A 25,610-nucleotide genomic window follows, 5' to 3' on the forward strand; every position below is an offset into this window, starting at 1 on the left:
AAACCTAAATACGTTTTCTCTCTTTCAAGAACAATGGACTTCTAATGTGTGTGTAAGATTTCCCATGATTCTACCCGGTACTTGAACGCAGCGCAGAGTTTCCAGATGTCCGATTCTCCCGGCATCTCCTGAACGCACCCTGACCCTCATCACGGCCCCGAAATGTCTGAGGAGGAGGTGTGTGTGGGGGGGGGCAGGGAGGGAGGGATGGGGTTGGTTGGGGTGGGGGTGTGTGTGAAAAACAGCAGGAGGAGGAAGGTGTCGGTTCGGTTCGGTTGAAATCCTGCAGAGGACTCTGTTTGATCCGGGTCTGCTGCAGCCCGGATGATGGAGGAGGGGTGGGGGTGGGGGTGGGGGTGGGGGTGTGTTCAGGGAGGCAGATGATGCTGTTAGTGAGAGGAGGAGGAGCCGCTCCATCCCGTGCGTCTAGAGGAGAACGGTCCGGTCTCGGCTCGGGTCCAGACAGACACGTGCTCGTAGGAACCGGCTCTTGCAGCTTCCTGTTCCTTTAACGCCTCCTCCCGTGGACCCCCCACCCCCATCCCCCCCTCCCGTGAACCTCCTCCCCGTGGACTCCGCTCTCCGTTTCCTGAGGATGCTCCGGTGTTCGACGTCGGCGCAGATGGATGGATGCGAACAGGACCGGAACACGGAGGTAAAGACCCGAACCGGCACCGCATCCGTGCTATGTAAACCGGAACCGGCTAGAACCGACAAAGAGCCGCGTGTCCGGCCCACATGGACCCGGTGCGGCCGAGAAGGAGGGGGGGGGGGGGGGGGGTCCGTACATAGCCGGACCCCTCCCTGATCCGCGCCATTAAACGGATGCAGACCGGGTTCAGGAGGGTTCGGGTCTGTGGTCCACGATGGACCCACAGGAACCGGGTCCTGATGAGTCCACGTCCAGACCGAACCCTGGACCACAGCCTCAGTCCGGATCAGACCATCCGAGACCCGGTACCGGATCCGACAGACCGAGACTTTACCTGTCCGGACTGTACTGATTTTATTTAAGAATAAAGTAAAAGAACCAATGAAATAAGAGAAAAAACAAAACTAAGACTGAGATCTGTCAAAAAAAAAAGACAAAAAACCTCAGAAATACAAGAGAATAGGACAAAAAAAGACAGAAGGACAAAACCTTTAACAAAGAGACAAAACCAGGAAAAGACAAAGAATGAGATGAAATGAGGAAAATTATATGAAATGATAAAAATGAAGTAAAACAATAATCAGAAAAAATGCAAGAAAGGATGGAAACAACGTAAATGATGCAACAAAACAAAAAAAAGGTAAAAATGATAGAAATTGAAAAAAAAAAATTAGACCGAAACAACATAAAAAAGACAAAATGAAAAGAGGTAAAATATGAAACAGGAATAAACAAAAAAAATAGGACCAATGGCCCTGTAGTTTACCAGCACTTCCTGTCTCTCTAATGGAGAAATTTTTCAAAGTCACACCAAATCCAGAATCAGAGCCAGATCCAAATAATTTCACTAACTTTTGTTAACATCATCATAAAGAAGCTGGATACCAAGTTTGAAGTCAATTGGAATTGTAGTTTCGAAGAAGACAATTGAATTTTTTGTAACAGACGACGACAGACACCGGAGGCCGCATGACAATAGCTTACATCCTATCGGCCGGTAAGCTAAAAAGATGAAAGTAATGTAGAAAAATCCAACATGTAAAAGCTTAAAATGATCAAAAGATGTGAAGAGAAAATGGATGAATTATACAAAACAATAAAAACATAAGAAACAGAATCAAGATGAAAAAATAAAAAAACTAAACGACAGGAAACAAAAAACAAAACATGTTCTATGACAACATTAAGGATTATTTTGATATAAACCTGGTCTGTTGTCATGATGATCAGAATCAAGTATAAAAATGGCCGCCGTACTAACGCTAGCTGTCGAATGCTGGCATTAGCCGTTAGATGCTAACAGTCGCTCATCACTGTTAGACTTGTGTTCTTCGGTTCTGGATCCGTCTCGTTTCTTTCACGTGTTAATAAAGTATTTTCATCGTGAACACGTCGCCATCCATCACTGTCTGACCTTTGACCTCTGACCTGGTTTTGGACGGAGCAGGTCTCAGCATTTCATCTTTTCCTCTGATCATCATCATGTGAACTCTGCATATAAACGTATATTTCATTGTGACTGTCGTTAACCGTCAGCCGTGGGCGTGGCCTTCAAAGTGAGGCGGAGCTTTGGGTCTTGAGTGTTCGAGTGGAAACATGAACGTGAATGATCGGAGCTCCACGTCCAATCAGACGCTTTAATGACATGGACGTCATGGATTCAGCTTTGGTCATGTGACCACATATGAGTCACACCTGGGTCACATGGACACACCTGAGCCACAGGAATTATGGGAGATGTAGGTGTGAGGCCGTCACACCATAAACCAGTAGAACAACATGGAACCGGAGGTCGATGATAGAATGTTCACCTGCATCAAAATAAACATCAGATGATGACATTAAAGCTGAGATTGAATCAAAGATGAAGAAACAAAAGTTTCAGTTAAAAGATGAAAATGAGACAAAAACAAGATGAAACTGAAAGAAAAACTGACAAGAAATAGAAACAAACCTTCAGTTTCTGTTCATTTTCTTCATTTTGATTCAATCAAATATAGAAAATCCAAGTTTTTTCTTATACTTTAAAACTGTTTTTTCCATGGAACATAACGGACCGGCACTGAGTCCGGTTCTGATGACGTTTCACCGTCATTTCTTTCCCTTTTGAACTCAGAAAACATCCGACGTCTTCAGTGTAAAATGGAACCGTTTCAACCCTCAGACGTTGATGAACTGAGTTCATTGATCTCATTGGTCAATTGCAGGTGTCAATCAGCTGGGTTAGGAGGTCAAGTCCTGCCCCTTCTTATTGCTTATTTGGGGGGAAAAAAAATTAAGTAATTATTTATTGATCCTGTTTGGTCATTTTCACATGTGATGTTTGTGAGTTTAAAGATAATTTTACAAGTGAATAAAGTCACAGTTTTAAAAAGTTTGACTGTAAATATCATGTGATTGATGTTTTTAGAAGCACTTCTGTCACAGAACTGACGAGCACATCCTCCATAACAACTAAACATGTTTACAGTCTTTTACATAAACACTTAAAAGTCTTATCTGTTGTTGATGAACCTGATTCACGTCTGAGGCTGAAGCATCCGTTTGCTGATTGGTCGTCGTCGAACGCCCAGTTACAGTTGTTTCGGCTCCACACAGTTTTCCAGGTGATTTATCAGTTCAGTTATTTTGGACTGAAATGGATGTGGCATTAGCAACGGCGTTAGCGACACTGTTAGCAATGGCGACACAGCAGCATCCGACAAACAGAAGAAACACCGAGCTCAGTGTCAAAGTTCAGGAGGAGGTTCATGTAGATGGTCTCAAACACTACATTACCCATGAGCCTCAGCTGCAGCTCCATGGAAGAGAAGCAGAGGCAGAAGGTGGAGTGGTTTAAAGATGGATGTTCTACAATAAATCATCTCAGTGTTAGAGGTTTACGCCTCAGTAGAACCTTTATAATAAGACACGCCCACATCTGTACCTCCTCTGTTGACCTTTGACCTCAGCCTTGAACGTTTGTCCTGCACTAGCGTCTCCGTGGCCTTCGTCCTTCCTCCTCCTCATCAGGTCTGTCCTCATCATCACTGACGTGATGACACTGAAACTTTGATTCCTGTTGTTGGCGTCTGATTCCAAATATAGTAATGTTAATAATAATAATGTTATTATTATTATAAATATTATTAATAATAATAATTCATCCACCTTCTGAACCACTTTATCCAGAAGAGGGTTTGCAGGGGCGGAGCCTATCCCAGCTACCTATGGGTGAAGGCGGGGTTGACCCTGCCCGTGTCACCTTTACCCTCATGTACCTGTTTCTGATGCGGTTTGACCTCAAACCAAAGACCGTCTGTGGAAATAACCAGGTTTAGACTCAGTGAATGTGGAACAACACCATTAAATGAATGAAAACCATATTCAAAAACAACAGAAGAAGAATCAGCAGCAGTCTGAGTGTTGTCATGGTGATCAGTGGTGACCTCATCCACAGGTACAGACACATATTCAGCAGACTCCGCCCTTTCGCTGGTGTCGTGGACAATGCATTTGTCAGACTCCGCCCCTGCTGTGTTTATGGGTGTGTCTTGGTTATTGGCTGTATTTGTGTTGCCAGCGGTTACGGTCGACTCGCCATGTTTCTGTGTGTTGTAAACATGATCTGACCCGTTGACACTGTTCTGGTTCTGCAGTGTTCCAGACTGACCCAGGAGAGGGATGAGGCCCAGAGGCAGCTCAAGCACATCAAGAGAGGTGAGTCTGCCCCCCCCCCCACCTGGATCCCCCAGCAGTGGGTGAAACCCGACACTTAGCCCCTCCCATTGACAGCTGACACCTTTCCTTCCTCTCTTCACACCTTCCCTCCTCATGACATCACCATACCTTATCCTGTATGGGCGTGTTCTGGTCTCCATGGCAACCGTCAGGTCAGTTACCGGCGCAGAGGTGTCAGCCTTTTAACTGGTTAGTGTAACCGGCCGCTGCCATGACGATCCACCGAGGTAAGACGGCGCATTCACAGGCAGTATTATTCAGATAAAAGGCGGCATCGGGGGGCTATAGGGGGCTGTGGGGGGGTTCCCAGCCCTGCAGGTGGAGCTCATCTCCTCTGATGTTCATTCTCTTCTGTGGTTCAAGGTTTATTTATTGATTGAACTGAATGAGTTCATCAGAAACAGACGATTCAGCTTTTACTGTCAAAACTCTGAAACAGGGTGATTCTGGTCTGGGTCAGTCCTGGTTCTGGTCTTGGTTCAGTCCTGGTTCTGGTCTAGTTCAGTCCTGGTTCTGGTTTGGTGATCATGTCTTTAATCCTGTTCATGTCCTTGTGAAGGCCTACTCCAGGGTACAAGACAGGGAGGTTCGACCGATAATCCAACCCCAGATTTAGGAACCATGTGGTTTTGACCCGGTCGTGGATAGGGATGGGAATTGAGAACCAGTTCTTTTTGAGAACCGGATCCCAGTAGCTCGATTCCTTGGAATCGTTTGCCTGTCTGCTTATCGAGTCTGCCGTCGTTGCGCATGCACAATGACGTCACGCCTACGCTGCATTGTTTTGGTCAGAACGTAGCCAACATGGCGTTGAGGCAGAAACGGTCCAAACAGATGACACCAGGTCCACTGGAACACTGTCAAAGCTTCCATTTCTTCAGAAGGGTGGAATCCCTCCAATATACTCAAACATTTGTCCACAGCATGTGATTCATTTACAGGAATGTCACGTATTTGATTCGCTACTTAGCGGCGCTTGTGAATGTAGCGGCAGAGTGAATGCCAGGCCCAGTTCCGGTTCCAGCGTGGGCAACAAATGTCGTACCCAAATATAAGTTTCCGAAGGTAGAGGAAAGGAAATGAGGTGCACAACAACGGGACATGAGCTGAGCCAGGTCGATTTGGTTTGACGTAGTGGAAATGCGGCAATAGAGGAATTAGTAAAGCATCTTTAGTTTCACTTTCACCACATGACACCCCCCCCACCCCCTGAACTGGAGCCGGTGTTATCTGTTATTATTATTTGTTGTACATACTGTATATGAAATATAACAGACAGTTAATGCAAACACCTGTTTTTACTCTTTTATTCCCTCACCCAATGAGAATCGATAAGGAATCAGATTGATAAGCAAAATTGATAATGGAATCAGAATCGTTAAATTCTTAACAATTCCCATCCCTAGTAGTGGATCACTGGACCAGGTCTTTACCCTCCACAGGCTCCTACAGGGTTCATGGACGTTTGTTCATCCAGCCCACATGTGTTTTGTGGATCTGGAGAAGGCACTGGACCTTGTCCCTCAGGGTATTCTGTGGGGGGTACTGTGGGACTACAGGTCCATGACCCACTGCTATGGGCCAGTAGCTCCTTATATGACTAGAGCCAGAACTTGGTCCACATTCCCAATTGTAAACCAGATTAATACCTAGTGTGGGTTGGACTCCACCAGGGTGGGCCTTTGTCACCGATTCTGTTTGAAATCTCTATGAACAGAATTTCTAGGTGCAGCCAGGGGGAGGAGGGGGCCTGGTTTGGGGGAGGAGGGGGTCCAGTTTAGGGGTGGTGGGGGTCGAGATTAGGGGAGGAGGGGGTCTGGTTTGGGGGAGGAGGGGGCCTGGTTTGCGGGAGGACGGGGTCCAGTTTAGGGGTGGAGGGGGTCCGGTTTGGGGGGAGGAGGGGATCCTGTTTAAGGGTCGTGGGGGTCCGGTTTAGGGGCCTCAGAATCTCATGTCTGCTTCTTGCAGATGATGTGGTCTTGTTGGCTTCATCGAACCGTGACCTCCAGCTTGTACTGGGACGGTTCACAGCCGAGTATGAAGCAGCTGGGATGAAGACCAGCACCTCCAAGTCCAAGGCCAGGGTCCTCAGTTGGAAAAGGATGGAGTCCTCCCTCTGGGTTGGAAAAGAGTTGCTGCCTCGAGTGGAGGAGTTTAAGTATCTCAGGAACTTGTTCATGAGAGATGGAACCACAGATGGCAGGGCTCAAAATTAACTTTTTGACCTAGGAGCACTGTGCTCCTAACCCTAAAAAGTTAGGAGCACAGGCTAAAATCTAGGCGCACCACTATTATATAAAAAATTTGGAGAACAAGCAAAACTCTTGGCCATACCAAGTAATATTCCTATATGTATTTAAGCAATGTTAACAACCTAGAATAAAGTATTTGAATAGAGTATGAAAGAAAAAGCTTACATTGACACAGGTGCAAAACAATTGTCAGTGTGTGGTATATACTTTAGTTGGTTCTTGGAGAAGAAAGACGAATCTTTTGAAACAGAAGCCATCAAAAAATAATCCGAAATAGAGCGCTTCATCTTCCCTGTTTACACAAACAACGCCCACAGGCTCGCAGAAACTTTTGACGAATCATGTACACGTCTGGATACCGCTTGTTGTTTATTCATTAGCCCCTCGATTCGCTGGTTACGGTCAGCTGATCGTGTAGCAAGTTGATTCGCGCAACATGATCATCTGACTTGCAGGATACATTACGTCATGGGAAAATACTTGGAACAACGCCAGCGCTACTAACCAGGTTTGGCGGGAGATTGTTTCAAACGTCGGTGGAGCTATTTGATCCCTTTGTTTATGCCGCCTGCGCACGCGAGGGGGCGGGGACTAGATTTTCCGCTTCAGTCAGCGGGGCGTGGAGCTTGTTTATTTTCAGCTGACGAGTTACTTCTGCAGCCATTATTCTAGGCACACGTATTAATTTTCGCTCATTTTTTTATTGGCGCACCGTGCGATCGTAATCTCAAAAACAGTCGCACTACCGAAATTCTCAGGCGCATGCGACCGTAATTCAGTCGCAGTCATGAGCTCTGGATGGACAGGTGGATGGGGGCAGCGGCAGCAGGATTCCAGACCCTGTGCCAGTCTGTTTCGGACCCTGTACTAGTCTGTTCCAGACCCCACACTGGTCTGTTCCAGACCCCGTACCGGTCTGTTGTGGTGAAGAAGGAGCTGAGCCAAAAGGTAAAGCTGTGGAGGTGGATCTCTGTTCCTCCAATCACCTCTGGACACCAGCTGTGGGTAGAGACTGAAAGTAGGCCTGCACGATTTTGGCAAAAAAAAAAAATCCCGATTTTTTTCCTCTAAAAACTCGATTTTCGATTTTGATTTCGATTTTTGGGTAAAACTACAAAAGACAACAGAAGTCAGCATGTCGTTTTCGTGAGCAGCCCACAATGCAAGGCACTGCTCTGACCTCAAATCTGTGATGGTATCACGTGATGAACCCACAGAAGTTTATTTTTTCATAATTAAATCTTTATTGAATGAAATAGAGAACACAAACAATGTATGCAACAAGAAAATAACATAAGTTTGCCAGGGGGAATACACTATAATACAATGTCCAAATCAGAGCAAATACTTATGTTTTTTATAGCCTTTTTGTTTCCAGATTTATCTAACAGCTTTAAATAAAGTTCAACATCTTTCAAAAAATAAATAATATTTGTTTTTGTGTTACAGAACTTACATTTGTGAATGAAAAATTTAGCAAGTAAGAGGACTAAATTAATTATTTAAATTTTTATATATATATATGTGTGTGTGTGTGTTGTTGTTGTTTTTTTTTTTTTTTTTTTTTTTTTTTCCTGGGTATCTGGGCCCACAGAAGTGATACCAGTGTAAGTCAGTGACAGGCATCAGTCGTGCGCGCGTGCGTGGACCACGTTAATATGAGTGATCCACATATGGTTCTGTTTAAACTGAGGGATCCGTGCGTGGAATAGACTGACCCAGGACACGCTGGAGGGATTCTATCCTGGAGCTGGTGGATGTGTGTGGGCACAGGGCTGTGTGGGCTCCTCTGCTGAGGCTGATGACCCCGAGACCCGGATCCGGATCGGAAGAAGACAGTACGGTACGGATCCGGGACAACGGAAGATGAGTGATCCGCATGCAGTTCTATTTCAGTTGCGGGATCCGTGCGTGAAGCCACGGCTTACATTGCTATAAGTACTGCGGGCTCATGAACACATTTAAAGTCCGGCCATTGCACGGAGTTCTGTGACAGACCGCTGTCACTGATAGGAGGAGGAGCCTACGGGAGCCCGCAAGCGCACGGCCCGCAGGTACGAGAGAGATGAAATCGATTGTACGATTTCCCTTTTTTAAAAATCGTACTAATTAAAAAATCCGATTTCGATTTAAAATCGATTAATCGTGCAGCCCTAACTGAAAGAACAAGATCTGAGATCCAAGCGGTGGAGATGACTTTCCTCCACAGAGGGTCTGGGGTCTCCCTTAGAGACAGAGGGAGGAATTCATCCATCTGGGAGGAGCTCAGAGTAGACCCACTGCTCCTCCAAATCCTGAGGAGTCCACTGAGGAGGTTCATCTGGTCAGGATGATCCTGGACACCTCCCTGAGGGGGTATTCCAGGCATGTCCAACCGAGAGGAGACCCCAGGGACAGACCCAGGGTACGCTGGAGGGATTCTATCTGTGGACCTAGGAGGGCCTCAGTATCCCCCTGGAGGAACTAGTGGAGGAAGAGGAGGAGGATGGATTTATTAAAACGACCACAAAGGCAGAAACATTTTAGCTCACGGTCTCATTGTTGAAGTTATATTATTGTTTTTGTTGTTGTCGAAGTTGTTGCTGTTGTTGTAGTTGTTGTTTATAGTTGACAGAGTTTACAGAGAACAGCGTCATCACAAAGGTCAATAACAGTAACAGCTGCTGGGTTTCAGTCAAATACAGTCGTTTGAGTCTTTTTCAACAAGTTGAAAATGTTGTTAGAGATGATTATTTGGCCTTAAATTCAACATAAACTGGAGGAAAATGAATAAAAGCCAAACCTGGACTGTGGGACTTCATACATTCATTCACTCATTTATTCATTGGACGCCTCGTCCCCAGAGATGCCGCCACCGCCGCTGTGGTCATGTGACTCATGAATTATTCACACTTCCTGCACTGAATAATGCATCAGCAGGGGGAGGGGCCTCCTCCTCCGCTGTGGGCCCTCAGAGACCACCCACCTGATCCACAGCTGACGACCCTGAGGACCCAGGAAGTCCAGGTGGACCCCCATGGCCCTCAGATGATGAAGACCAGAAACCAGGACCTGGAGTAGGACCAAAACCAGACCAAGATCAAGACCAGGCCCGGACCAGACCTGGACTCAGATATGCACCAGAACCAGACCGGCCCAGATGGAGGAGGTGTATTTAATGTGTTGGTTCTATTTACGTAACAGATCTGTGGAGGAGCAGATGATCCTGAAGCAACAGAACCAACAGAACAGAACCATAAATGTCCATTAATGTGGACGTTAATCCCTGTTTGTTCCTTTTGTCCACATGTAAACAGCATCTTGGGTCCAATTAACAGATGTTGGATTTGGTTCAAGTTGTCAACGAGAAAAACCAGGACTGACTCAGACCCGGGTCTGAGTGTCTCAGAGTCTGGTTCTGATGCCTTTGGTCCAGCGGGTCAGTGTCTCTGATGTTTGTCCACATTGTCCTCCTTTCCAAGTCCAAGATCTGGATTCAAAGCCTCACCTCAGACCAGGACCACCTACTCTGAGTCTTGGTCCTGGTCCAGGTCCAGATCAAATACAAATACACAAAAACATTTAAGAACAGGTAGAACATTGGCCCAATTACACTGATTTATATCAGGACATGTCAGGTTCATATCTGTTCAGATTGTTCAGATTTTTTAAAGATAGTTTGTAAATATTTTTTAATTTAATTTTACTTTTTTTACAGTAAAACAATGATTAAAATTTGGATTTGTCATTATTTATAGGTTATTATGTTATTTGATCCACTTTAGATCATATTGTTCTGAATGTGGAATCTGAACTAAACTGACTTTAACACCATTAATGGTTAATATCTAATAATGGTTTCATTTCATAAATCCGTCCGTCGGCCAGATCGGACCCTTTGGCGGCCGGTTCTGACCCACAGGTCGTCTGTTGGACACCCTGCTGTACCTGAACCACAGACGTGCTCTGGAGGCGCTGATCCTTCACCAGCTGCTGGGTTTAGTGGGTTTGGGTCCAGTTACAGTGACTTCCTGTTTGGTTCTGGTGTTTTTCTCCTGTGATAATCCCCAGTTTAAACCCGGTTTAAACCTGATTTAAACCCAGTTTAACCCACCGACTAATCCTCCACATCATCTGTTAATGACAGGCAGCAGCGTTAAAGGCTTACGGACATTCATCTGATGACCCATTTCTGGTTCATCAACCCAGAACCGGGTCAGATAACGTCACATCCGAGCACTGATTTAATCGTTCTGTCTTTTTAGATCAAGACCATTGTTGTGTCTGGAATAGAGTAATAGTATGTTACTATTATTAATAGAGAATAATGAGACAAACTCTGCAGGGCTAAGCTAACAGTGCTAAGCTAACACTAAGTAGATCCAACAGTACAAGGATTATTTCTACTGATAAAAGTCAAAAAGACAAAGAAGAACAAGAATAACAGTCACATTCGGAAGACATGATGATGGACGTCGTCTTTGCTGTTTTCTGATCTGAACTTGGTTTTAAATGAATGAAGCGTCTGCTAGCGATGCTAATCCACTGGTTTGAGTTACACTGAAATGAATCAGACACAAACTAATGGACCAGAGTTTATTGTGTTAACCCTTTTGTGCATGAGTTATGAAAAAACAGTATCTAGATTTTTTTTCTTATTACTCAAAATTAGGCTGAAGTTGAAATGCGTTTTGAATTTTTTTTTTTTTAAATATGGTTTTATTAAGAAGATATTTAACCTCTTGAGACCCAGGAAAGTACATGTTTTGGCTTTTTTAAATTTAAATAATTGTCCATATTGGAAACACCATGATGCAAAAGTTTTTTCAGATGTATTTTTAAAATTACTTTTATGGAATGTCCTGTGCGTTGGACAGTTTTTTGTTTTGTTTTTTTTAAAGCTGTGAAACTCTTGGACAGTAAACTCATAGCTGGGTCATAGGAAATTAACTTTATAAGATCACAGAGCAGTCCAAATTCTACAACTAACATGATACTTTTTTTCATCGTATTTCTTAGGGTCTATAGAGACTGTTCCCGTGTGGTTTGGAGAATATTGCCTTTAGAACCCTTTGAAAAGTGAACTTAAACTATGTGTCCATAAATGTGGACATCATGCATGAAAGGGTTCGTTAATCTGGGATCTGAGGATCCTGTTCTGTGTTCTATGTCAGACCTGCATCATCACACACATCAGAGGGTGTGGGCGTTACCATTTCATCCAGACGCTGTTGCTGTGTAACTGTTGTGTTAACGTCTGACTCTGCCCCCCTCCAGTGTCTAACTCTGACTCCGCCCCCTCCAGTGTCTCAGATGGTGATTGAGGAGGTTGGCGTTCTGCAGACGCAGCTGGAGATCGAGAAGACATGTCGGGAGAACGCCGAGGCCCTGGCCACCAAGGTACGACGCACAACCACACAACAGTGACACAAAAAACACACAAAGAATATGTGGAAACACACAACCTGTAGTATGAGGCTGATGGCAGGAGCCTCGGCCCAAACCAGTGTCTGATGGCTGTGACCTTTGACCTCAGCTGAACTCTGAGAACAGGAAGTTGAAGTACCTGAGCCTGTCGTCGCGGCCCTGTCTGGACGAGCTGCTGCCCAGTATCTCCGACTGCATCGCTCTGAAGGTGGACGCTGATGGCACAGATGGGAACGCCGACGGCACAGATGGGAGCGCTGATGGCACAGACGGGAACACCGACGCCTTCGCACGGTACCAGCAGCAGGTCAAAGGTAGGACAGCGGGTCAGCTCTGTGTGACGCAGTTCTGTCAGCTGATGGTTCTGATCTGACCCACGTTCTTGTGTCCAGAGCTCAGGGAAACCGTCAACGGCCTGTTGGACGAGAAAAAGGCGTTCGTCTGTCAGATTCATGAGCAGCAGAGACGGATCGAAGAGCTGAGCGCTCAGGTGAGCTCCGCCTCCACATCACATGGTCACCTTAACCCCGCCCCTTTCACATCATGTCACTGTTCTTCATCTCCACAGTCGGAGAAGCATCAGGAGGAGATCAAGGAGCTCCGAGAAACTGTAGATCAACAAAACAAGACCATCAAGAGGTTCAACAGAGGTGAGTTCAGGGTCAGAGGTCAGGAGAGGACATCATACACAGTCACATGGTCACATGTCCAGTCTGACCCGCTGTGGTTCTGTTTAGTCTCCATGATGGCCACTCAGGAGTACGAAGGCATGAAGGAACAACTGGACCTGGAGCAGAACCTCCGGGTCAAAGCTGAGACCTTCGCACATGAGGTGAAGAAGACGCTGACAGGAGGAGGTGGAGGAGGTGTAGAGGAGGAGGACGTGGTGGAAGAAGAAGAGGAGGAGGTGTAGAGGAGGAAGTGGTGGAGGTGTAGAGGAGGAAGTGGAAGAAGAGGAGGAGGAGGTGTAGAGGAGGAAGTGGTGGAGGTGTAGAGGAGGAAGTGGAAGAAGAGGAGGAGGAGGTGTAGAGGAGGAAGTGGTGGAGGTGTAGAGGAGGAAGTGGAAGAAGAGGAGGAGGAGGTGTAGAGGAGGAGGAGGTGGTGGTGGAAGAACAGGAGGTGGAGATGAAGAGGAGAAGGAGGTGGTGGTGGAGGAGGAGGTGTAGAGGAGGTAGATAGTGGTGGAGGTGTAGAGGAGGTGGTGGTTAACTATAGTGTCTTAATGACCTTGTGTCTGATTAATGAGATGAATGATGCGTTCACTGACTGGAATGAAAAGCATCCAAATGCATTGACATCATTAGAGTGGATTGAGTTGTTTCCTGTTTGTGATGCGGTACTTCCTGTTGTTTCCTGTTTGTGGCGCCATACTTCCTGTTTCCTGTTTGTGATGCTGTACTTCCTGTTTCCTGTTTGTGATGCCGTACTTCCTGTTTCCTGTTTGTGATGCCGTACTTCCTGTTGTTTCCTGTTTGTGGTGCCATACTTCCTGTTTCCTGTTTGTGATGCCGTACTTCCTGTTTGTGATGCCGTACTTTCTGTTATTTCCTGTTTGTGGTGCCGTACTTCCTGTTTCCTGTTTGTGATGCCGTACTTCCTGTTTCCTGTTTGTGATGCTGTACTTCCTGTTTCCGGTGGTTGCTGCTGCAGATGCTGGTGAAGCAGAAGGAGGCCAACAGGCAGAGCGTTCTGTTGATGCAGAGTTCTGAACCCAGCGTTCAGCTGCTCAAGGCTCTGGAGGATGTGGCTGCCGTCACCAAAACCCTGGAGGAGGAACGTCTGCAGCATCAGCACAAGGTACCAAGCAGAACCTGCAGAACCTGGCAGAACCTGGTGCAGACACCAGTCAGGGGTCAGTCAGTCAGTCAGTCAATGTCACATTAATAATAATTTTATCATAAAATAAAACCTAATGTGAGGAAAAGGCTGTAAATACATAAGTTAAAGTATTAATTAGGTTTTCTTCCTGGTTTGATCAAGAATTTGTGTTTTTAAGGTAACCTGAACTAAACGGAAATATTTGGTGAATTAAAGGTTGTTGGTTTTTAAAATTAGTTTCATCAGAGACATAAAACATAAACTTCACTGATCCAGGAAATTCACAGTTTCAACTAAAAACATACAAACTGTAAAACCAATGCACACGTCATTTATCTACACAAATATGTAATGGTCCATAGTGTGACCTGGGTGCATCACCTGAGTCCAACAGAAGTTTGAGTTCATGGATTCACACTTACAATTATAGAAACTGAATTTCAGCAGAATTTACAAAAGATAAAACACACAGATGTGAAATACATAAAACATTCATGAATAATCAACCAACAGATCAGTTCTTCTAGTCCCAATGGTCCAGTCTGACTGCTATAGGCAGACCAGACAGCTTAAGTCTGCTGGTCCAACATTGGTAGTCCAGATGTTATTTCTGTTCCGTAGAAGTCTGTGGGAGCTCTGGTTTTAGGCAGCAGGTGGTGCAGGTGGTGTTCCCTGTGACCCGGCTCAGGTGCGGTTCCTCCTCTGGAGATGATCTTCAAAGCTCTCTTTTGCACCCTCTTCAGATGTGCAGCCTGACTTTTGTTGCACCCCACTAAGAGGACACTCCCGTACTCCAAGCATGGCCTCACTAATGTGGTGTAGATGGTCAACAGGTCCAGTTGTTGTAGTCCATGTCTTGCTTGGACAGTCAGAAAGTGAAGGTGCATGGAGGCTTTCATCACCATCTCTCCACTGAGGTTCGAGTTGAGGTGGAAGCCCAGGTATTGGGTAGTGGGAACAACTGGGACTTCCTTCCCCCCCAGAACCAGAGGAGCAGGCTGTGGCAGACTATTTGCAAAGCAGATTTGGAGCTCCACAGATTCCATCTTCATTGAGCTGCATGTTGTTTTCTTAAACCCATTTATCCAGCTGTTGGGCTTGTAGGGCCATGGTTTTGTCACTGTCATCATTATTTAGAGGGATGGCCCTTGACAGTCCCATGTCATCTGCATATCCAATGTCCAGAGTGTCCATGAAAAGTGCCTCTTGAATGGACATGTAGAGGAGGAACAGATATGGAGAGATGACCCCTCCCTGTGGGACTCCAGATGTGACCTCAGCCCATGAACTGTGACCCCGTTGGCCCCCACCCTTTGAAAGCTTCCAGTCAGGTGACTGTGCAGCCAGGTTAATAATCTGGGGCAGAGCTGTAATTTGACCAAAGTTAGCATTTATTAGCCTGCTATGATCTACTCGATCAAATGCTTTTGACATATCAGCCAGAAGGACCCTGACCATTGTAGGGTTAGGGTCCAAGAGCGTACAACTTTAACAAGGGCTGTGGTGGTCCTGGCCTTGGGAAGGTAGGCATGCTGGTTTGTATTTTCCCCAAATAAGATGTATGAGACACAGGCCTCCAGTCATTGGTGGCGCTAGAGCAGGGGTCAGACACCCTGGTCCTCCAGATCTACTGTCCTGCATGTTTTAGATGGATCCCTCTTCCCAACATCTGATTTAAATGATAAACCTCTCATCAAGCTCTGAAGAAAACTGATAACGACCGTCAGGTGGACTGGAAGAGGGAAACATCTAAAGTATGCAGGAGAGTAGATCTGGAGGACCAGGGTGTCTGACCCCTGCACTAGAGGCTTGAGTCTTTGGTATGGGAACCACATTTGATAATTTCCAGGCCATTGGAACTCTCCCATTTGCAAATGATGCATTCACTATGTGTGTGACAACAGGAGCCAGATCTCCAACATTGTCCTTCAACAGCCATGGTGGACTTCCATCAGGTCCACAAGACTTCTGGGGGTTCAGCTTTTGAAGAGCCTGTTTGAGAAGCCTTATACTATATTCGTGTGTGTGTGTGTGTGTGTGTTTGTGTGTGTGTGTGCGTGTTCAGGTGCAGAGCCTGGAGGAGCAGCTGGAGCAGAGCTGTATGAAGAAGCAGCTGGAGGAGATGCAGAGACAGATGGAGCTGCTGGAGGAGGAGAAAAAGGAGGTGGAGGCACGACTGGAACAGCAGGAGAAGAAGAACAAGGAGCTGGAGAGCAGAGGTGAGGAAGAGGAGGAGGGATGAAGAGGAGGAGGAGGAGGGGGAGGAGGAGAAATATAAGTAAAATACTAATAACCAAATAGGTCAATAATAAACATAAACGTAAAACAGCTGTGTTGCCGTGGAAACTGTCTGTATGATGTCATATTAACCCCGGTTCTGGTTCTGTCCACAGTCCAGGAGCTACAGGAGACCCAGGAACACATCACCATGACGACCACAACTGGACCTCCACCTCCAGTGCCTGGGGTGGCCCCGCCTCCGGCCCCTCCCCCGCAGCCGCCTCCTCCCCCTCCTCCTCCGCCCCCTCCCCCGCCCCCACCGTCACGCTGCAACCCCCTCAGGTAACCACGGCAACAACGACAACATCACATGAGTTGACGTGTATTTTAACACAGATAATGGACACGTTTACGAGACGCTTCATAGAAATATCCAGCATACATGACATTTTAAAACACCTGTATCGACCAATCAGAGGAGACTTTATTCACACAACAGTAAAATAAAGAGGTATTTATGAGTACTACAAACACAGTACACAGTACACAGGACTGAAGTACACTGTTTTTTCAGGGTTCTGCAAAAGTTTTATGTAAGTTTTATTTCACTGTTCAACTATTTTCAACCATAAAGTAACAGTTTCAGATAAAAGATGAAATGTGTGTGTGTTTGTGTGTGTGTGTGTGTGTGTGTGTGTGTTGTACGTCTCAGTTCTCTAATTGCCATCATGAGGAAAGGCTCCAAAGGGTCCAAAGCTTCAGCCAAGTCAGAACCACCTGCAGGTCAGTCCACACCAACAACAACACACTGTTCATTTAGACCAGAACCAGAACTGAACAGGAACCAGAACTGAACAGGAACCAGAACTGAACAGGAACCAGGTGGAAAAATTTAAGAACATATCGTGTGTGCACTTTAAACCCCCCTCCTTCAGTCCACACCAGGGCTTCCTTATCACTATCTGTGCCCCCCCCTACACACACACACACCAGGTTCGAGTGTGGACTGGGGTTACAATCTGGACCAGGTTAAAGACTAGACCACGTTTCTACCGTGAAGTCTGATGATGTAATGAGAGGGGGCGGGGCTTAATCAGGGTTCCCACTGAAGGGAGATCTGTGTCCTTTTCATTCCTTTTTCTGGTCTTGGGTCAGTCCCAGTCCTGATCCAGCTCAGGCTGACCCGGGTCCATGTGGACGTGTGTCTCAGGTGTCTCCGTTTGCCTTTGTTCTCAGCTGCTGAAGGCGTGGATGACGTGAAGGTGAAGGCGGTGAATGAGATGATGGAGCGGATCAAACATGGCGTCGTCCTTCGACCCGTCAAGTCTCAGGACTCTAAGGTGAGGACACAGCGGGGGAGGGGCTTGGGGAGGGGCCGTCCGCCGTGTCCCGCCTCCTTTAACTGTTAACAGAATGAGCTGTGAGGGGTCGTGACCTCCAGTCCCTACAGCAGCGGAGGTGAAGCCCCGCCCCCTCAGAAGGGGCAGGGCTTTACCTCTGTCAGAGGTTAAGAGTCAGAAGTCACTAGTCCTGTTTCTGACTCCTCCTCCTTCCTGTTTCTGACTCCTCCCCCTTCCTGTTTCTCCGCCCACAGAGAGCAGCAGTGAAAGTGAGTATAGTGACGTTTGCATCAATCATGTGCTTGTGGTTGCTCCTCCCCCTGACCCCGCCCCCCCATGGTCCACACCCTCCGTTCAGCGTCCGGATGACCTCCCTCTGAACTCCTTTAATGTTCAATTCAAAAAAGGCTTTATTGGCTTTACAAACGTTTACGGTCCAAGGTCAAATGTGCAAAGAGTAGAAATGTAAGAAGAACATGAATATTAAATATTAATATTAAAATAAAGATGATGTTCAAGGTTCAGTCACTGTGGTCATCTCCTCCTGACGCTGCATCCACTCATTTCATGTTAGAAATCAAAAGAAACTGACATTAGTGGCAACATCATCTGACTGGATTTATCAGGTTTATCGGAGTTATCAGGTTTATTGGATTAATTAGGTTTATTGGATTTCCCGTTTTTCCAGTTTTAATTTTCTTGTGTTTCCCGCTTTTCTTATGTTTCTCATATTTACCGTATTTTTTATGTTTCTCATATTTCTTGTTTTTGTCTTATTTCTCGTTTTTCTCATGTTTCTCATATTTCCCGTTTTTCTCATGTTTCTTGTATTTCCCGTTTTTCTCATGTTTCTCGAATTTCCCATATTTTTAATGTTTCTCGTTTTTCCCGTTTTTCTAATTTTTTTCGTATTTCCTGTTGTTTTTCAGCAGCCACCTCCATGTGAGGAGAAGCAGCAGGAGAGCGCCATGGACGAACTGAAAGGCATCCTGGTAAAACATGGACCTTCTGTCCATATATCGTTTTAATAAAAAAACCTGCAAACTGAATAAATCTGAACGACCTCCAAGTCCAACTGATTTAGTATTCACTCTGAGTCTGTTTCCATCCCTACTGATACTATCAGATAACAGCAGTAATCAGATTATAATCTATCAGATTAACACATCTGGATTAGTCCTAATACTACCATGTCTTCTTTCATGTATTCAGGTTAATCTGATTTAATTTGTTCAGTTCCATCTGAACTTGTGGAAAAACTATTAAATCACAGAAAACTGAAGAACGTAGATGACAAGAACAGGAAGTTGGATTCTATGTCACTACATATGAACTCTGAATGTATTTACACCTGTATTTACAAATATATTTACATGCATTTACACTTGTATTTACATGTATTTACACCTATATTTACATGTGTTTACATGTATTTACACCTGTATTTACATGTATTTACACCTGTATTTACGTCTATTTACACCAGTATTCATACCTGTATTTACATGTTTACATGTATTTACACCTGTATTGACATGTATTTACACCTGTATTTGTACTTGTATTTATACCTGTATTTACATGTGTTTATACCTGCATTTACACCTGTATTTACATGTATTTACACCTGTATTTACATCTGTATTTACATGTATTTTAACCTGTATTTACATCTGTATTTAAATGTATTTTAACCTGCATTTACACTTGTATTTACATGTATTTTAACCTGCATTTACACTTGTATTTACATGTATTTTAACCTGCATTTACACTTGTATTTATACCTGCATTTACATGTATTTACACTTGTATTTACACCTGTGTTTACATGTACTTACACCTGTATTTACACCTGTATTTACATGTATTTACCCCTGTATTTACATGTATTTACACCTGTATTTACATGTACTTACACCTGTATTTACATGTATTTACACCTGTATTTACATGTACTTACACCTGTATTTACACCTGTATTTACATGTATTTACACCTGTATTTACACCTGTATTTATACCTGTATTTACATGTATTTACACCTGTATTTACATGTATTTACACCTGTATTTACACCTACATTTACATGTATTTACACCTGTATTTACATGTATTTACACCTGTATTTACACCTATATTTACATGCATTTACACTTGTAATTACATGTATTTATACCTGTATTCGTATGTATTTATACCTCTATTTACATCTGTATTTACATTTATTTACACCTGTATTTACATGTATTTACACCTGTATTTACACCTACATTTACATGTGTTTCCATCCTGAGGTGTATTTCCATTTTCAGTCTGTGGACAGAAAATCTCTGAGCAGTACAAATTCAGTCTGAACTATTGGTCATAATGTACAGTCATGTATTAGTGTGTAGATGTGGAACAGATCTGGATAAAAGATACATGTAAATACATTTGGATGGAAAGGACAATGGTGTTGGATGTGAGAAGATGAACTAACTGTAACTGTACCCATAACCCCCCTGTGAACCCTGGTCTCATCTGATTGGACGTGCCTACCTTCATGTTTTTGAGTGGATCTAATGGATCCAACAGACTTGAATCCTGCCTCAGACCCAGGGTTCAGATGATGATCAGTGATTCTGCATCAGGTTGTTCCAGACATTTAACTTTGATGTCGGCGTCTGATTCTGTTCCAGGAGACAGTGAAACGAAGCCCGAGTCGAGGCTCTCAAGAGGCGGGGCTGAAGGAGGCGGGGCCAAAGGAGGCAGGGCCAAAGGAGGCGGGACCGAAGGAGGCCGGGCCGAAGGACAGCGAGCTGGAGGTGATTCTGAGACGACGGCGCAACAAGGCGGGAGAATCAGGAGGTGAACGGAGCAAACATCCCATAATGTGACCGTATCACAGCTTCATAAAAACAATATGGAAGAAAAAACAGAAAAGATCCGTTTTACATCCAGTCCATGACCATTTATTCTTCACCAGAGCAGAGGATGGTTTATGGATGTTCTGGTAGAATCTAAAACTCACTTTATTCACTTCCATCTGATTAACTGCTGAAACCGCCTGAACACACGATATGGACGAATGCTGTCATTTAAGGAGGTTATGGCAGTGAAAATGGAGATGTGATATTCAATATCGAACCTCTACTACAGTATCGAACCAATATTACAGTATTAAACCTGTATTACCGTATCTAACCAGTATTACAGTATCAAACTGGTATTACTGTATCAAACCAATATTACATTATTGAACCAGTATTACAGTATTGAACTGGTATTACTGTATCGAACCGGTATTATAGTATCAAACTGGTATTACTGTATCAAAGCTGTATTCCAGTATCTAACCAGTATTACAGTATCGAACCGATGTTACAGTATCGAACCAATATTACAGTATCAAACCGGTACTACAGTATTGAACCAGTATTGCAGTACTGAACCAGTATTCAAGTATTGTACGTTTTAGATATTTTTTGTGTTGATCGTCTTCTGAATGGTCGTTGTTATTTTTCCATGTTAAAGGGGGTGGAGTCATTCTTCAGACCCTCCCCTAATGATCATCTGAAGACACTTTGAAAACCTGCATTGTTCTGTTTCCTCTGTAGACGAGCGTGAAGGTCACATGACACACCTGTCATCATCTGACCACCTGAATGGGAGGCGGGGCAGCAGCGACTCAGGTAAAGGGGAGGGGTCGGCGGGTCTGAGCGCCCCCCCCGAGGCCGGTCCGGGCAGACGGGGGTCAGGACCAGGACCTGTCGTGGCCCGGAGGAGGAGCTCGGACACGGGCAAAGAGCCAGGGGCGGGGCCAAGGTCCTCCAGCGGTCTGTCAATCAACGGCTGCATCATCAGGTACAGATGAAGATGTGTGAGGTCAAACTCCTCCTCATCGTCACAGTTCGAATGATTCCAAACTAAGACCCTTTCCCACCAACACTGACAGGAACGTTTATTTCCTGGTAAAATGAATCCTGTTCATCCTTGTGTATGTGTATGTATATATAATTATATAATATTACCACTCTGCTACTTGTTGTTTCTATGAGTTCTTTATAATGTGAAATTGCCTGTTGTTTTTTTTTCAATAGTGTTTTTCTTTTTTATTGTTATTGTTTTGTTATTTTCTTGTGTGTTTATTCAGTGTTCGTGCTGCTGTTGGAACCTCAATTTCCTGAGGGCTCTGCCCAAAGGATCAATAAAATCTAATCTAATCTAATCTACATTAGTCTAATCTAATCTAATCTAATCTAATCTATTTTAGCCTAATCTAAACTAATCTAAGATAAACTAATCTAATATAGTCTAATCTAAACTAATGTAATATAATATGATATAAACTAATCTAATTTAATCTAAACTAATCTAGTCTAATATAATCTAATCCAATCCAATCTAATCTAAACTAATCTAATCTAATCTAATCTAATCTAGTCTAGTTCCTTCGGTGGAAGTGGGTCTGAAGTGAAATTCATTTCTTTTTGAGCATAGTTTTATGTAACTATATAAATGTTTCCGTCTCTATGACCTAAAGTTATTTTTCACTGTCTCCTCATGTGAACATCAGTGTCTCTGACCTTTGACCTTTGACCTGTCCACAGTGGAGAAGACAGTGGAACCCCTGATGAGCGTGTCCAGTCCAACGGGGTGGACCTCAGTGGGCCCTGCGTGGACGCCGACACCGCCGTCAGTACCGACGCCCAGTGCTGAGGGACTCTGAGGATCCAGGGCCCGGTTCTGAAACCTGATCCAGCTTTGACTGACTGATAGAGGATCGATGTGAGACCAGTCCTCTGGTTCTGTTCACATCAGGCACAAAGAACGCACATCAGTGATAGTCAATAATCAATAAGAGCTGTTTGAACCCTGTTAGACGAGATGGAAATGCATTTGAATTTAAAGACACAACAGGACGGAGACACTGGAGAAGATGATCCAAGATGAAAAGCATCAATAAATAAGAGATCAACAGCAGATCAATACTAGATCAATATTAGATCAACATTAGATCAACCGTAGATCAGCATTAGATCAATAATAGATATTAGATCAATACTAGATGTAAGATGATAAAACTCACTCAGTCCAACAGCTGATGTTCTTGTATTTCAACCATGTCCTAAACCTGTCGTCCTCCTCTTATTGCCATGGTGACGTCAGGTTCTGGAAACAGGCCCGTGGATCCCAGAGATGGAACTGGAACCAGAACCGGAACCAAACGAGGAAAACTGCACAGTTTTGCACAAACCTCAGTTTTCTTCAGACGCCGACAAAGAACTGAAGGTTTTTCTGTTTGATGGATGAAGAATCATTTCAGTCAAATGTAGAAGAAACGAACGGGATGAAGTTAAAGTCCAGTTCATCTAAGACTAAAACAAATTCTCCTTCTTCTTCCTCTTCTTCTCCTCCTTCTTCCTCCTCTCCTCTTTCTTCTCCTTCTTCTCCTTTTTTTCCTAGGGCTGCACAGCTGCTTGTCTTTCCTTTCTTCACTGCTTCAGTTTAGTGACTATAATGGAAAAAATAAGATTGTGAATTAAAAACTGCAGAATAATTATCCAAATATACAAATATCCACATCCGAGTCCACAGCTGGTGGATTTACTGATCTACAGTATGTGGCCAAAAGTCTGTGGACTCTCAGATAATGTCACATGTACCGTTAACAGAACCATGGACCGGTTCTGTTTGAGTCAAACGGTGTCTGTTGAACGTTTCATTCAACACTTTGGATGAATCTAGGTTTGACTGGACCATGACTCAGTTCGACTTTTACTGAATACATTGACCTTTTCTCCTTTAAACTAAACCCTAGTATGTTTTTCTAACTCAGATCCAACTGTAAAAGGTTCCAAAACCGTCTGCTCTGGTAATTCATGACGGCATTCAGCAGTTTTAACGCTAAAACTAGAATAAAAGCTACAATAGTTGCAGAAATTTTTGGCCATTTATTGTACAGTCCATGACATACAGACAGTTTTATTAGATCTCAGTATAATCGACTGTTATTATCATTCATCCACTTTATAGCATCAAAAAAAACAACAACACCAAATACATTATAAAGTATTAATAATAATAATCAGGTACCACTTTACAATAAAGATAAAGGCATTAACAAACACATAAATCAGTTTCCTTGGTTGAGATTCACTATTTGAAAGGATTTAATCAAATTTTTATCACTTTGTCAGTCAACTTATTAAATCATACATTAATGATTAACTAACATTTATAACCTGCAATAATGTAAAGTGTAAAATACGTCACTATTTACTAGATTATAGAGCCAGGTGTGTTCAGTAACAGCCTTCATTTAATCCTTCTTTATTTTTTCCGTGTTTTTGTTCCTTTTTTGATCCTTAATACACAATACTATTTAGCTTTGCACTGCTAGCATAAGTTATCATATCCTAGCTCTGTTTCCAAACTACAAATGAAATTCAAATCACACACTAGAACCAAAAACACACTGAGCTCTGAATATCAAAGTATTTAACTCATTAAAGTAACTATAGTTTCATTGTCATTAAAGTAATTCTAATAGCAACGTACCAGTTTATACATGGATAGTGCTAACAATTAGCATGCTAACCACTAATGCGCAGTCATTAGCTAATGGTTTTCTCTCATTTCACTGTTGTGCAGGTTGGGGGTTTTGCCACATGAATCATTTTCAGTTTAGTCACGCTGATGTTGGTTAGTAACATATTACCGAATGTCAGATGGGACTAACGAGTACCAATAAATGCGAATAATGGAAACAAAAGGCGCAAACAGATCTGTAGCTAATGTGAGCTCAAAAACAAGTCATTATTACTGTTTTCTAATGCGTTATAAGCACTTACTAATAACTCAAAAAGTGTCTAGAACCTAAATGTTCTTATAAAGCATGTATAAAGGTACTTTTATTGTAAAGTGGTACAGGTCTTTGACTCAGAAATGCGAAGTCTCGGTTTTAAGGAGGATTACTGTGTAAAAAATGACCAGACTGATGTTGGACTGTGCAGCCCTGTGGACGTTATCTGGGTTTGTAGAGTTTTTTACACATGAACTGTTTCCAACCTCCTCCTGAGTCTGACTGAAAACACCCAGAACCATGTTACAACCAGGGTCCGGAGGTCCAAGGGTCAGGGTTCGGCTTCAGTCCAGGTCTGGTCGTGTCGACTCTCAGTGTTTGGTGACCGATCATGAAGGTCTGAGGGACAGTGTTGAGCTTTGAAGACCGTAGCACAGATCCGGGTCCAGATCCGGGTCCAAATCCAGGTCCGTCTGCCTATGCGTCCTCAGGGTCGTCAGGTGGACCTCCATGGCCCGGGTCCTTGAACGCCGGCGTCATCAGGAAGCTACTGAAGCCATGTTGAAGGCGTTGGAGGAACCAGGTGTTCTGGTTCCACCTCCTCCACATCCTTCCTTAATGATCTGAAAACCCGTCTTCCACTCCATCACTGAGTCCCATCCCTTCATTCCGAGACGTCCTCGTCGTGTTCGTGCGTCCCCCGTCGTGCATAAATCGCTGTTCTGAATCCTGATGCAACATTTTAACGAGTATGCAACTAAGGCACATTTGTACGACGCTCTCACACCTTATTCTTTCTTAAATCACACGTTCACATGTTTCAGTGCGTTTAGTCATTGACAGTTGGATTTGGTTCTAATGCAGAGGTCCGGACCGTAGACCACCAATCACAGGCCTTGGGTCGTCTCAGGTCTTTCCGTTGGTCCAATAGTCGGACAGAAGGGCGGTCGTAGTTGTTGTGTGTGTTTGGGATTTACATACATGGAGTGTTGAAAGTTTTTTAAACTTTGATCTTAGCATCACTTGAAATAAATTGCAATGAAACTTGAACGTGTGTTTGTGTTTACTTGAAGAACAGAATGTTAGAGTTTCCAAAGTGAGAAAATGGAAAAAAAGTGATCCATAAATATGAGCAGTGGGCATTTTAAGCACCGTTAAAGTCAAATAATCCAGATAGTTTCAGTGGATTCGTTGAAGAATCATGAAGAGAGGTGATCGACGCGCACATCCAGAAAATGAAAGGAGTGCAAGATCCCCAAAAAACTGGATGAAAAAATGAAGCAAGGTCCACACAACCTGTGAGCTCCCAAAGGATGTATTACCACTCCTTCATTCTGAGATGTCCTCATCGTGTTCAGTGAGTGATAATAAATTCTTTAGGAGCTCACAGGTTGTGCGGACCTTACACTGTTAAA

At 44.0% G+C, this 25,610-nt stretch overlaps 1 protein-coding gene across 4 annotated transcripts; it reads left to right on the forward strand.

Moving 5' to 3' along the window:
- Positions 1-524: 524 nt before the first annotated feature.
- On the forward strand, positions 525-25,242 carry shtn3 (shootin 3). Of its 4 annotated transcripts, none has more exons than XM_030146134.1 (17): positions 525-655; positions 4,291-4,351; positions 11,909-12,003; positions 12,140-12,344; positions 12,423-12,520; positions 12,599-12,680; positions 12,768-12,862; positions 13,681-13,827; positions 15,914-16,067; positions 16,242-16,410; positions 16,781-16,851; positions 17,305-17,408; positions 17,663-17,677; positions 18,338-18,418; positions 20,090-20,258; positions 21,008-21,254; positions 22,001-25,242. In XM_030146134.1, exons 1-17 carry the CDS (start codon positions 596-598, stop codon positions 22,107-22,109), a joined length of 1,962 nt encoding a protein of 653 aa, XP_030001994.1. In that variant the 5' UTR covers positions 525-595; the 3' UTR covers positions 22,110-25,242. The 4 variants fall into 4 exon arrangements, with proteins under 4 accessions (XP_030001994.1, XP_030001996.1, XP_030001995.1 ...); XM_030146136.1 differs by having other exon boundaries at positions 18,338-18,400; XM_030146135.1 differs by having other exon boundaries at positions 18,341-18,418.
- The last annotated feature ends 368 nt before the right edge of the window (positions 25,243-25,610 follow it).

The sequence above is a fragment of the Sphaeramia orbicularis genome, chromosome 10 (assembly GCF_902148855.1).
Source record: "Sphaeramia orbicularis chromosome 10, fSphaOr1.1, whole genome shotgun sequence".
Lineage (NCBI taxonomy): Eukaryota > Metazoa > Chordata > Actinopteri > Kurtiformes > Apogonidae > Sphaeramia > Sphaeramia orbicularis.